Source organism: Dipodomys merriami, unplaced genomic scaffold (genome assembly GCF_024711535.1).
Source record: "Dipodomys merriami isolate MVZ:Mamm:240054 unplaced genomic scaffold, mDipMer1.0.p SCAF_20, whole genome shotgun sequence".
Classification (NCBI taxonomy): Eukaryota; Metazoa; Chordata; class Mammalia; order Rodentia; family Heteromyidae; genus Dipodomys; species Dipodomys merriami.
The window spans coordinates 30402917-30417435 of NW_027203382.1; the positions used below are offsets into that span (position 1 = coordinate 30402917).

Sequence of the window (14519 nt, forward strand, 5' to 3'; positions counted from 1 at the left end):
TAAGGTCACTTCACACTAAATAAGTGGACAATATAAAGAAATAAAAATCAATAGACATATGATTCATTAGTTTTGTTACTAACAGTTTAGCAACTATCTTTGACAATAACAATATGACTTTCAAAGCAAATATTTTTATTTTACCCTAGGCTTTGCAGCAGCCCCAATCATGACTCACTTTGCCTCATTCTTGTCAGAATGAACACTGGTTAAGTTGAACATTTCTATAAAATCTATTAGGTCTATATGAAATGTGTATAAAATGAACAATACTACTAATACCTGGTTTATGAGAAATTTCCTTTTCTTCTTTTTGATTACATTGTGAGGTATTAGTCAATTCATTATTCATATTGTCAATGGAATGGAAATCTGTGTTATTCATTGGCTCCTTTTCTGGAAGGTCTTGTCTCCTTTTTTCAACTTCATTTGTTTCCATTGCCTCAGAATCAACAACTATGGGAAAAAACCTAGTCGAAGAACTTGTATTTTGGTCTTTGTTATTGTAATTCCTTTTAGTATCTTGTTTCTCTTCCATACATACCTTTACCACATGTGTATCTGTTTGATTACTGAGAAAATTTGGTTCTGCATCTTGATTCTCTTCCACACATGGCTTTTCCACATTCTGTGCATCTATTTGACTCATTGAAGGAGTTGATTCTCTGAAGCTAGCATCCTGAGGCTTTTTGAATTGCTCCAAGTGACAAGTAAAATTTGAAACTTCAAGTGTGGAAGGCATTCTTGTACAAGCCATGGAAATTGGCTCCGGATTGCAATATGAGTGATCAAAAGAAATCCCATAAATTTGTTGTTCATAATTTACAACATATTGTTCAGAAATAACCGTGTCATCTGAATCACAGAAATTAACAGCTTCCTGTTGTGACAGTGTGGTTAGGCTTCCTGCTTTTAACTCATTTTCCTGTGAAACATGGCCCTCAGAAGGTAAAATTGGTTGAGAATCCATTTCTTCACTATTTGTTATATTTTCTTCATAATTATGGTGGTTTTTATATTCTACCTTTTTAGATGTTACAGTTTTCTCAGAGATACTGCTATCACTATCATCACTATCAAAATGTGCCTTTACGAAGGACAAGAAAGAGTTTTCCCATTTATTAAAGCTATTATTTTTCTGAACTAAGTTACTATTTTCCTGAGATTTGTATGGGCTACTGTGTTGTTTTTGGTGAGTATGAATCTGCTGATCTGTAGTAACAAATGGTAACTTGATTTCTTTCTGTGATGGAAGTCCTGAAACAGCTTCAGTTTGCTCTATGGATTCTAATTCTAAAAATTTCATTTCTTGACTACTTGATATATCCAGGTTGTAAGTATGGGTCTCTTTGGAAGTTGAACAAGCCTCAGTATTGCTGACTAATCCACTTTTCAGACTTGACAAAGTTGGGCTGAAAAGTTCACAGGAGTCTTGTGGAAAATCATTAAAGGTTTGGAGAACATGCTGCTGGTGACTAACTGATTTGTTTATTATCCTGGAAGAAGTAACAGCAATTGTTTGTCTTGAATTGTAGTCTCCATCATCTGCTTGAGTCTTGTTATGTAAGTCTCTTCTTTCTTTATTTTTAGACACATTTGTGCTGGTATCTTTGATATTGCGCTTTCTTAATTCTCGAGTGTATATTTGGTTAACAGAGGACTGTTTAGGTTTAGATCTGCCAAAGTTTGTGGTTGCAGAATTGTTTGTGAAACATTCATATATATCTTCATTACTTATAGGTAAACCCTCATTTCTTTCTTTATTGACTTCTTCATGTTCTGGTTTATATCTGTTTGAATTTTCATTAGAAACTGACTCAGAGCAAGTTTTTGAACTGAATTTTGGTTTCTATAGAAACAAAATATATAGTTAGCTTTCATTTTCAACTTAAGCTTTTACATTCTCAAGTTAATGTTGATATTTAGTATATCAACTTGTTATTCTATTTAATTTTATAATTTGTATCTAGCCACAGGACCTGCTGGAATATATTCAGTTTGGAATTTCAGAAGAGTGGACTATGTACAAGAAACTCAAATATAGAGTTAAGAGTAGGTATGTATACTAATATTTATTTTCTGCTGCATACTTAAAATACTTTACATTAGTACTATATTACATATAGTATGTATTATATATACTATACTAGTATATTATACTTAATAAATATAATTTCAAATTTTAAACTACTTAGTTTTTATAGGCTTTTTAGCCAATCAGACCAGTTTCCTTTCCTATAAACTGTTCAAAAATGCTTTAGAAACATTCTTCTCCCCAATGTTAAATAACTAGAGAATTTCTTCCATTGCTATTTGGGAGAACAGTGCAACAAAACAAGTGATTTAAAAGCTAGAAGACAGATACCCTCCTAAATTTGTCTATATGGAAAGTTTATTACTGCAAAAGTAAAATAGGAACACTGCTTCCTCTCACCACATTCAAATACCAGAGGAAAAGTAAATGCCTGGCATGTAAAATTTTGAAACAATATACTGAAATATTTGATTTTTAGACTATGCTTAATCCAAGAAATTCGACATGATTGATAAAACTTATGGAGAAGAAAAGAAAGGAAATGGCTAATAATATATTATTGTCCCCAGACATACTACATTTACTCAATTCCTTTCAGGCTAACAGCCTAGAATCTTCTCATTTTCATGTAATTATTCCAAAGTGTCTTAAAACCAAAGGTGAAGACACTGTTCCTAATAAATGCTACAGCAGTTCGGTAGCTCTATTCCCCTAAGAATCACATTATTGCTAAACATAGATAATACCTTGTGCTGGTGTTCATCCTCTACATCTACTCCGTGAGTGCCATTACTTTGAGCTGTAAACCAAAACAAAACGTTAACTTAAACAGCTTGTAGTGGTCACATACTAGAATTGAACCCACAAATCTTTTGCCATGAGAAAATCAAGTTGAATAAGTAAAATTTTATCTATTAGAAATTAAATATTATACTGATAGTAACATTTCTACAGGAAGAACAAAATAAGCAGTAAAAGAATTAATACTGAAAACTGCACTGAAATCATTATTTTTTATTTTCCCCACAGATCCATCTAGATATGACCTCTTCAGTTAAAAGACAACACAAGCTACTTCTACCAAGCAGAATAATTCTTACATAATTAATTAGATCATCATCATTTCCTACTGTCTCTACCAAATATGGTTCTAATTTGAATGCTTCATTGTCTTCAAAACAAAATATAGGCATAGAAAGGTTTAATGACATTGTAATTGCATATGCAACAAAAGATGGTTTTGAAAAGAAGCATAGGTTAATAATAAAAATAATGTGCTTTAGTATACCTTTTATTGCTTCCTTCAAATACTGAAGGCAAAATTAAAACTACCTATCTGTGCATTCACCCCAAAATGATAAAAACCTAGAAGAAATGCCTTGCATGCAGAAAGTACTAATTGAATATTGACAGAAGAAAGAATAAATGAATATTTCAGATGTGATTCATTAAAATATAAATTTCCAGCTGGGTGCTGGTGGCTCACGTCTGTAATCATAGATACTCAGGAGTCTAAGATCTGAGCATCACTATTCGAAACCAGCTTGGGCAGGAAACCCATGAAACTCTTCTCTCTAGTAAAACTACCAAAGTAAAAAAGTTCAAAGTGGAGCTGTGGTTCAAGGGTAAAACACTAATCTTGAGCCAAACAGCTCAGAGACAGTGTCCAGACCCTGAGTTCAAGCCCCACGACAGGAATGCATATGTCATGCACATGCGCACGGGCGCACGCACACGCACACGCACGCACACACACACACATGCACGCACATGCACATGCACACAAATTCCTTCAATATAAGTTCAAAATGTAAAATGTTAAAACAAAGAAATTTAATTTATATCTTGGGAATATATAATATAATAGTGATCGAATTATGGTTTGCATTACAAAACCTAAATTATCCAGTTACCTCTATCAGGTAAGAAAAGGCATACACAGTTTCTTTCTAACCAAGGGGGAAAGAGTACATTCTCTGAAACTTCATTCCTGAGTTTCAGTTGACTCATCTGCTTATCTGCTGAGTGATAGTAAGTGGATAAAATGTCCATAAATGAAAGGTAATAATAGTTCCTACCTTGTAAAATTATAAAGATTAAATGATAAAACCATTATTGAGACATTAATATTAAGAGAATAAAAAATATGGTGCCTTTTCCAAATTTAAATTAAAAGCAGGAAACTAAGATTTAATGTTTCCTAAGAATCTAAAAGGAAGAAAAGAAGTTTCATTTTCTCTGTTTTTAAGACTAGATTCTACAATACAATCAACTTACTAGACAGATATTATTCTGAAGAGGCAAATTTGGTGAGGTAGCTATATTCTTTTCCCTTTGTCATTCTGAGCTCTGTGGATGATAGGTATTGTGTTGAAGTATTTTATATACATTAACTCCAATCCTCACACTAACAGTCTCATAGATATGAAGTCAAATTTGCAATTAAGAAAATTAGGGGTGTTAATTTACCCAAGGTCATAAAATGAATCCCTATCCAACACCAAAGCAGATAAACTTTACTACCTGCTTTAAAGCTATAAATATATATGTGTGTATGTGTGTGTGTGTGTATATATATATATATATATATATATATATATATATATATATATACACACACACACACATAGCAAGTCCTTTAAGTCATCATCTTTATAATTAAAAGCTCTTCAGGACTACAGATGTGGCTCTGGGATGGAATGTTTGTGAAGCACATACAGTTTGCTGGATTTCATTTCCAGCATCCCCTTCTTTACCCTCAAAATGCTCTTCAACTATATTCTTTTCTGTTCTTTTCTTTTTCTTTTCCTTGAACTCAGGGCCTGGGTGTGTGGTCCCTGAGCTTTTCCTGTCAAGGTTAGCATTCTACCAACTGAGCCATAGCTCAAGTCACAGCTTCCAGACATCAGTGGCTCATGCCTATAATCCTAGCTACTTGGGAGGCTGAGATTTGAAGATTGTAGTTCAAAGCCAACCTGCACAGAAAACTCCAAGAGATAACATCAAAGCCAGCCTGCACAGGAAACTCCATGAGACTCTTATCTCCAATAAACTACTAAAAAAATAAGCTGGAAGTAGTGCTGTGGCTCAAGTGGTAGAGCACTGGCCTTGAGCAAAAGCAGCTCAGGGACAGCACCCCAGGCCCAGAGTTCAAGCCCCTGGTTCATCAAAAAGTCACAGCTTTTTGGTGGTTAATTGGAGATGAGAATCTCACAGACTTTCCTGCTCAGGCAGGCTTTCAACCATAATCCTCAGAACTCGGCCTCCTAAGTAGCTGGTATTACAGCATGAGCCACTGGCATCTAGCTTTCAATCAGAACTCAAAAGTAAATACTCTGTATAAACATACAGATTCTTCAAGGGAACAATTTCACACTTACAATGAAAAGTAGGCTAACAAGCATCCAAACTAAAGAAATTTCAAAATCTGGTAAAACATGGTATGACCCATCTTAGAAAATTGTCTTACAAAGTAAAATTGAGAACTAAGTTCAAAGAGAAAAGTATCCTTTTCATAAAGGAAATTCTGTTGTGTACAAATAGAAGTAGGCATTAGCGAACATGAGATTCTGGATTTGGAGATACAGTTAGACTGCTAGAGAAAGCAGTTCTGGAAGTATAAAATAATACATGTCATCATAAAATAGCTAAGCAGCATACCATCAAAGCAAAAAGAATTAAATTTCTAAACTTTTGCCTCTAACTAGACATCTGCAATTTTTCATATAATTTGAAATGTAAATGTCAATGTTTTAATAACCTACTTCAATGTGTTTTAATATACCTGACCTCCACAAGTTACTGTCTTTTTTCTCTTCTGGTGTGATTTACTGTCAGGGGTGGGGAAGCTCTGGCCTGTGATGTGCAAGACCTAAGAAATCACTTAGTATATGATAATACAAACATGTGTGCTTCTCATATGCTTCACCTACAGCCATCTGTCTGTATTGATAATTTTATTTGATCCTCAAATGATGTTCCAAATGGCCCCTGGCAGATAAAAGGTTTTCCGCCCTTATGTGAGACTTACACTGTAAAGAAATATTAACTAATTACCTCTGAGTGAAAGCTGAGCACCATGGCATGTTCCTGTAGCCCCAGCTACTCTGGAGCCTGAAGTGGAAGGATTATCTTGAATTCTGGAGTTTGAGACCAGCTTGAACAATATAGCAAGACACCAATCTCAAAACACAACCAGTGAAATAATCTCTTTATTTTAAAGGTAGGGTATTTTGATATAGGTCTTAGTCCTTAGTAGCAGGCAAGCAACTACATTACTTGAGCAAGTAAATAATTGATAAAAATAATTGGCTAAAAAGTAGCAAAATAGATCTGTTAGTCCTAAAGGAAAACAAGTACTGTATCACTTACTACCAAGTAATTCTTTTCTTGTGGTACTGGGGCTTAAACTCAGGGCCTCATGCTTGGTAGACAGATGTTCTGTCACTCAAGCTCCAGCCTCTTTTTGTGTTGGTTATTTTGGAGACACGGTCTCTTTTTATGCCTAGGCTTTCCTGGGCTGTGACCTTCCTATCTGTGCTTTCACATTGCTAGGGATGACAGGTGCTAGCCACTATTCTTCTCTTATAGCTGGGATAACAGGCATATACCACCAGGTCTAGCCATTGGTTGAGATGGAGTCTCTTAAACTTCTTTTTGCCAAAGTTGGCCTGGAATAATCAAGATGCCATGATATCCATCTCCTAATTAGCTAGGATTACAGGATTCAGCCATTATGAACAGGAGCTAACAACAAATTCTTACAATATAAATTTACAGTTTAATCAAATGATTAATAGCTCTCTTATTTGTCTATTATTTGTTCTAGTTGGAATCAAACTTACGTATAGTTGGCAACTTGTAAGGCAACTCATTCATCTTGTATGGAAGTGTTATATTAAACTTTTCTATGCACAAAAAAGAAGCCTGTTGTCAATGATAACAATACACAAAATTCTTTTATTTTTGTCAGTCATGGGGCTTGAACTCTGGGCCTGGGCGCTGTCCCTGAGCTCTTCAGCTCAAGACTAGTGCTCTACCACTTGAACCACAGTGCCACTTCCTCAAAATTCTTTAGTGAAATATCTCTTGAGAAAATTAACAATATAGTATGTGCTTGGTGCTGGTGGCCCATACCTGTAATCTAACTATTTAGGAGGCTAAGATCTGAGAATCCTGGTTCAAAGACAGCCTGGGCAGAAAAAGCCCATCTGTAATTAATCAGGAAAAAGCCAGAGTAAGGGTTTGGCTAAAGTGTTAGTGTGCCATACTTGATTGAAAAAGCCAAGCAAGAGTGAGGTCCTGAGCACAAACATCAGTCCTGACAAAAATAAAGAACAGAGTTTAAGAAAAGTGAATCTCTTAAATAATTTGTTTTGTATTCATATCAGAAGACTAACACACTAGTTGCTCAACAAATATTTTTGACTGGCTACCATGTACATAGTAATTTTATGTTCTTCAGGAGAAAAAACAAAAATCCTTTAGTTCATCAAGCTTAGGTTCTATAGAGAGAAGATAAAAAAACAATAAATAAATCAAATGCCTAATGTACTAGAGAATTTAGTCAGTTGCCTAATGTGTCAATAGATAAAAAGTTATAGGAAAAGGCTAAATGGGGCAGTGTAGAAGGGACTGGAATGACTGTAGTCACTTCAAAAATATGTCCATAACTTTTGACACTTTATTCAAGAGGTAGGGCTTAAATTTCTCCTCAGAGTGACCAATATCTAACAGAAATATTATGGGAAAGCTTCTGTTATATCACTTCCAATATTAAATTATGAAAAGACTGGGATATTCTTGGGTTCCTTCTCTTTCTAAGATCATTTACTGGTTGTCAACAGTCTTACAGAAAAGTTCAAGTGTCAAAGAACAGAGGCCTGCCAACAACAAATAAGAGTGACAAATAAGAGTGATTTTTCCTACCCTAGTCTAACCTTGAGAAGGATACAACCTATAAGAGTCCCCAATCCAGAACCACTCAACTGTACTTCTCCTAGGTTCCTTTTCCCCTCAAACTGTACAAGACAATATGCTCATTGTTCTAAGCTACTACACTTTAAGGTAACTGTTGCATGGCAGTAGATAAATAATTCAGTAAGAGCAATATTAAGCTAGTGTAAGCCTCATTGAGAAGGTAACATCTGAACTAGAATTAAAAGTGGTAAAGGAGGTACATCTGAGGAACAGCAAGGAAGGCAGTATAACTGTAATTGAGTAATAGAAGTAGAGAGTGACAAGAGAATGAGGATGACAAATAGGGTGGCCAACTTATACAAAACAGAGAGACTACTTTGAGGACACTAAATTATTCTAGTTTAAAGAGAGAGCTATTGCAAGATTTTTTTTGGGGGGGGGGGAGTCGGTCGTGGGGCTTGAACTCTGGGCCTGGGCACTGTACCTCAGCTCTTCAGCTCAAGGCTAGCGTTCTACCACTTGAGCCACCGCATCACTTCTGGTTTTCTGATGGTTAATTGGAGATAAGAGTCTCACAGAGTTTTCTGCCCCAACTGGCTTTGAACCACAATCCTCAGATCTCAGCCTCCTGAGTAGCTAGGATTACAGGTGTGAACCACTGGCACCCAGATATTACAAGATTTTAAGCAGAAGATCACTGTAATATCATGAGCAACAACAATAAAAAATTTAACAAATGTGTTATAAGGAGTCTAAAGAATATACCATGTATTTAAATTAATTTTTATATTATTTTTATTGCAAGATTTTAAGCAGAAGATCCCTGTAATATCATGAGCAACAACAATAAAAACTTTAACAAATGTGTTATAAGGAGTCTAAAGAATATAACATGTATTTAAATTAATTTTTATATTATTTCTAAATAATATTTTTATTGGTAAGTACAGATTAAATTTGTGTTATACTTCAACTTAACACAAGATATGGAAAGGAAAAAGATAGGCTTTTCAAAAGAGTCTTAGTAAATGGATATATACAGTTCTGGTCATATTCATAAAAATGAATACAACCAATTATAGTTCTATCCTATCATACAATTCAAAGAACTGTTAGGAAAAGAGCACAAGTTTGTAAAAAGTTTATTAACTATCCACAGTCCACAGCTAGAGAAAAACAATTACCCTTTTTCTTTTAGAGTTTTTCTCTTACATGACTTTGAATATTACTGTGCTTTATTAAGTGACTGGAACAAAAATGAATATATTTTCTTAAAACATATGTAGTAGTTCTTGCATATAATCTCAGAACTTAGGAGGGGAAGCAGGAGGATTTGAGTTCAAGTCAATCTGAGCTATATAGTAAGTTCAATACAAGCTTGAACTACATAGTGAGACCCTGACTCAAAACAAAATTATATGAAAAATAACTGAATTTCTGTAACTTGAAATTCAGTTTCTGTAACTTTCTATCAACCTGAAGAGCAGCTATAACATGGTAGTTTAGTCTTACCTGATTTAAGACATTTGTCATCTTTAGGAATATATTTCTCAAGGAGATGCTTCATACGTGAATCTTTGGCCTCATCCCAAGGACACTTTCCATTGTCACTTCTAAATAATGGATCAGCTCCATTCAAAAGAAGTAACTCTGCTACCTAGAAAAAGATTATTGGTATAAGGGAGTCTAGACAAATAGTATATGATTGTAAATGTGTGTTAGCACCAATACTCCATGCAACATCAACCTTCCTCTTTATCTTTTTTTAAAATTTTATTATAAAGGTGATGCACAGAGAGGTTACAGTTACAAAACTGTAACTGTTTCTTCTGAAAAGTGTCACCTTCTCTCTCATTCTTTCCCAATTGTTCTCCTCTCGGCTTCCCTTCCCTCACCTCACGTGGTATAGTCCATTTCTAACATAGTGTCTAGTAGGTTTCACTGCTGAATTGGTTCACCCTTTGTCTCACCATTTCTGTACTTCCCCTTTCCCTCTCCCCAAATCAGATAAAACTTATATACAAGACAATGGTACAGGGGCTGGGAAGGTGGCTCAATGGTAGAGTGCTTGCCTTGCATGCATGAGGCCCTGGGTTCTATTCCTCAGCACCACATAAGCAAAAAGAAAAAAGCCGGAAGTGGCACTGTGGCTCAAGTGGTAGAGCATTAGCCTTGAGCTGAAGAGCTGAGGGACAGCACCCAGGCCCAGAGTTCAAGCCCCATGACCGGACCCCCCACCAAAAAAATAAGACAATGGGTACAGAAATAAAAACCAATGACAGAAGGGAATAAACCAAAGAAACAAGGAAAGAAGAGAAAAAGAAAAGAACCACAAACAGTACAATAAAAAACATTGTTTCCTTTTCTTGGAGTTCATTTCAATAAAAATTATTTTATGTTATCATATGCACAGTTATTGAGCTCTTGCGATCCTCTCCAAAGAATGTGAACGTTTAGACTATTGTTTAATTGATCATGTTCAGTTGTAATTATTTGTCTTTTACTATCCATTGAGTTTACTTGTAGATGTATAAGCACATTCTAATTATTGCAAATGAGGGAAATCATGTAGCCTATGTTTCTTTGGGTCTGGCTTACTTCACTTAGTATAATTTTTTCTGTCTTTCTATTTCTTTACAAATGGAAGACATGTCATTCTTTCTGATGAAAGCATAGAATTCCATTGTGTGTGTATGTACGTATGTATGTATGAATGTATGTATGATCTTTCATCCACTGAGGGACATTTGGGTTGGTCCTCAATGTAAGACCACAGATATCCTGCAAATATTACAGGAATGGATAGGGAAAATACTAAGGCTCTTTGACACAGGTCAAAACTTCCCAAGTAAAGATCCATAATCACAACAAATCAGAGAAAGACTAGATAAATGGAACTGCATCAAACTGAAGAGTTTGGCATAGCAAAGGACATACCTAGCAAGATAAATAGAAATCCCACAGGATGGGAGATCTTTACTAGCTATGCATCAGACAAAGGCCTCATATCTAAAATATACTCAGAGGTCAAGAAATTAAACCTCCCAATCTTTCTTTAAACAACAGATTCTAGAATTATCTGTAACAACTTTGCTACTGATTCATAAGTTGTTGAATATAAAAATGTCTTATTTAGGCTGGGCGCCGGTGGCTCACACCTGTAATCCTCGCTACTCCGGAGGCTGAGATCTGAGGATTGTGGTTCAAAGCCAGTCCAGGCAGGAAAGTCTGTGAGACTCTTATCTCTAATAAACCACTCAGAAAACCGGAAGTGCTGCTGTGACTCAAGTGATAGAGTGTTAGCCTTGAGCTGAAGAGCTGAGGTACAGTGCCCAGGCCCAGAGTTCAAGCCCATGACTGACCAAAAAAAAAAAAAAAAAAAGTCTTATTTAAAAGACTCTAAGAGAGAAAAAGAAGGAAAAAAGAAAGGACAGAAGGGGTGGGGAGATCATGTGACCTCTTAACAGGGGATCTTACAAACCCAAATGCTTAGTGCAAAGGACTATATATAAGGAAGCATATTAATACGAACTCCAACTCATGGAAACAATAGCAAAAAATAGGCGTTGGAGCACAGCTGAAGTGGTAGCAAGCACTCAACAGCCTACCAAGCATAAATAAGGCCCTGAACTCAAAGAACCATCATGTAAATAGAACAGGATTATTGGAAGAGAATGGGTTTAAATGGGAACAGGGAAGACAGTAAGTAATGGGGGAAAAAAGAAAATTGATCAAAGTACATTAAAAGCCTGAGTAAAAGTGTCATGATGAAAACACTATAATTTAATGCATGCAAATAAAAAATGAAAAATGACATTAGGTGCAACAAATATATCACATGAAATTTTATTCTGAATTATCAATATTCATTAGCAGACTGAAGTCAAACAATATTTTTCTATTTTATTAACAGGTATTTAGTAGTTGAGAATATTGCATATGTTCTACAAACAAAAGCATTAAAATACCTTATGGTGTCCATTTATCACAGCATCATGGAGAGGAGTGATCTGGTGCATTCCTTTAGTATTTACATCGGCCCCTCCTTTTAAGAGTTCACTTACTATCTGGTAAAATCCTCCTACACAAGCTTCATGAAGTGCTGTCCAACCTATTAAACACACACAAAAAGTGACATTTGCTTATATTTGGCATCTTGACGTTTTGTGCTTGTTTTTAAAAGAACAACTCTAATCGTAGATTATTTCTTTAAATGCATTTTGATTTTGTGAAACATATATCATCAATACCCTGTATTATTTGGTAAATTTAAAAAATACCTCCAGGAAGCCAGACACCAGTGGCTCATGCCTGTAATCCTAGCTACTCAGGAGGCTGAGATCTGAGGATTACAGTTTGAAGCCAGCCAGGTAGGAAAATCTGTGAGACTCTTATCTCGAATTAACCACCAGAAAACTGGAAGTGGAACTGTGGCTCAAAGTGGTAGCATGCCAGCCCTTTTTTTTAAATAAGTTTTTTTTTATTGTGAAAATACTCTACAGAGGGGTTACAGTTACTAAGCAAGGTACTGAGTACATTTCTTATCAAGCATTGTGTGCCAGTCTTGAGTGAAAAAGCTCAGGGACAGCACCCAGGCCCTGAGTTTAAGCCCTATACCAAACAAAAAAAATCTAAGGGAAAATAAATAACAATTTTAACCCTCAATCCTGTTATGAAAAATATAAGAAGTCAAAGATAAGAAGTCAAAGCACTCTTGACCTGACCAAATAAAAAAACTGTATAATGTCAACTAATACAGAATACTAGTTTCAGGTTACTTTTCTGCAGAGAAGAAAGAGAAATGCTTTATTTCTAATTCAAGATAGTTCCACTAAAAAAACTAGTGCTTGATTTGGAAATACACATAGCAGGTGCAAGTAGCTCAAGCCTATACTTTAGCTACTAAGGAGACTAAGACCTGAAGATCAAGGTTGGAAGCCTGCCTGGGCAGGAAGCTCTGTGAGATTCCTATTTCCATTTAACCACCCAAACCAGCTGGAAGTGGAACTGTAGCTCAAGTGGTTAGGGTGCCATTCTCAAACAAAAAAAGATAAGGGACAGCACCCAGATCCTGACTCTAGGCCCAATACTGGCACAAAACAAATTAAGAAAAAAGGAAAGAAATAAATGTACTAAGAAAGGTAACTCAGATACTACATATCAGTCATTTCACAGGTATAAATTTCTTTTTCTCCTTATTTGTAAACATAGCTATCTACAGTATTTCAACTAAAAAAGATTCTTAAGATGAGGTCACATAGTATCATTTTTTTAGAAGATTAGGTCAAAGCCCAAAGAAATCAACACCAGGGGTTGAGACCAAGGGGAGAGGGGCAGACAAATGAAAGAGGGGGAAAGTTATAGGGGAGAACACAGTCAAGAATTCATTGTATCTACCATAAAATTAAGAAAAGGAAGAGAAGAGATAGGTTGAAGGGGAGGTGAGAATTTTGAAGGAGGTGACACTGTTCAAGATATTTTGTATTCATAAACTTCTTTGTTATATGAAACCTCCTTTATACAACTACTTAAAGATAATTTTAAAAGATTTTTAAAGAAAATAGGCAAAAACTGGGCTGGGATGTAGCTCAGTGGCAAAGCGTTTGCCTAGCAAGTGCAAAGTCCTGGGTTCAATCCCCAGTACCAAAAAAGAAAAGACAAAAAAATACAGTTAAAAAAAAAGAAAACAGGTAAAAACTATGGGATATCGCAAAAACAGTACTAAAAAGGGAATTCCTAGTAAATAAATGCCTTATCCAAAAAGAAAAAGATCTCAAACAACCTAACAATGCAATTTAAAGAATTAGAAAAGCAAGAACAAGTCAAACTCAAAGTTAGAAATAATCATAGGAGAAATAGAGACTAAAAATACGACAAATCAACAAAACAAAAACAAATTAAAACAACAAACCTTAAGCTATACTAACAAAAACTTTTTTTAAAAGAGAGAGATAAAATCAGATGAAAAACAAATCAGTATAAATGAATACCACAGAAATACAAAAGACCATCAGAGACTATGGATGAACAAACATATGCCAAGAAACTGGAAAACCTAGAGGAAATGCATACATTATAGTGATTCATCACCACTCAACCTAGAAGTCCCCAGAAGAGTGGTTAATATGGACATAAAATTGGTGAATTACAATCTGCAGAGTATTTCTAAGAGTTCTGACTTGCATGGAGTAAACCTCCATGCACTTCCTTTTTATTGCCTTAGTATTACTGAAATAAAAAATTTCTATACCTTTTTAAGAGGTTCATTTCATGTATCATTATTCCTGATTTCATAGTAAAAGCTCTGAGAATCTTAAGTGGTATATATTAAAGTAGACCTACTTCTTTCTTATCTCTGTATTAATTGTTTTTTACTTCTTTCATAATCTTACTGAGTGCTTAACTAACCATGGCTCAAATGAACCATCCTGTTCTGCAAAAAGTCACATACAAGAACATAAGATTCCTTATTACATACAATGTAACTAATGTGACTTTAAACAAATTTATTGAAGAATTTAAGTATGAAGTTACCACAATAGCTAAGAGTATGTGAAGCAATTTA

The 14519-nt window shown here is 35.1% G+C and overlaps 1 protein-coding gene and 1 long non-coding RNA gene across 4 annotated transcripts in view; one reads left to right on the forward strand and one right to left on the reverse strand.

Annotated features, from left to right (window-relative positions):
• Ankrd31 (ankyrin repeat domain 31) overlaps positions 1–14519 on the reverse strand; it is a 109843-nt gene that overhangs the window by 47883 nt on the left and 47441 nt on the right. For 2 of the 3 annotated variants that reach the window (XM_070031365.1, XM_070031363.1), the window contains 5 exons: positions 11923–12065; positions 9467–9611; positions 6880–6942; positions 2782–2834; positions 283–1849 (listed from right to left, as the gene is read on the reverse strand). In XM_070031365.1, the coding sequence (XP_069887466.1) occupies positions 283–1849; positions 2782–2834; positions 6880–6942; positions 9467–9611; positions 11923–12065 (1971 nt within the window). The remainder of the gene's footprint in view (positions 1–282; positions 1850–2781; positions 2835–6879; positions 6943–9466; positions 9612–11922; positions 12066–14519) is intronic. The other variant, XM_070031364.1, reaches the window with a different exon arrangement.
• Positions 886–3445, forward strand: LOC138833012 (uncharacterized). The gene is made up of 4 exons (XR_011373755.1): positions 886–948; positions 1033–1563; positions 1971–2056; positions 3065–3445. It is a non-coding gene; the product is annotated as an uncharacterized lncRNA (long non-coding RNA).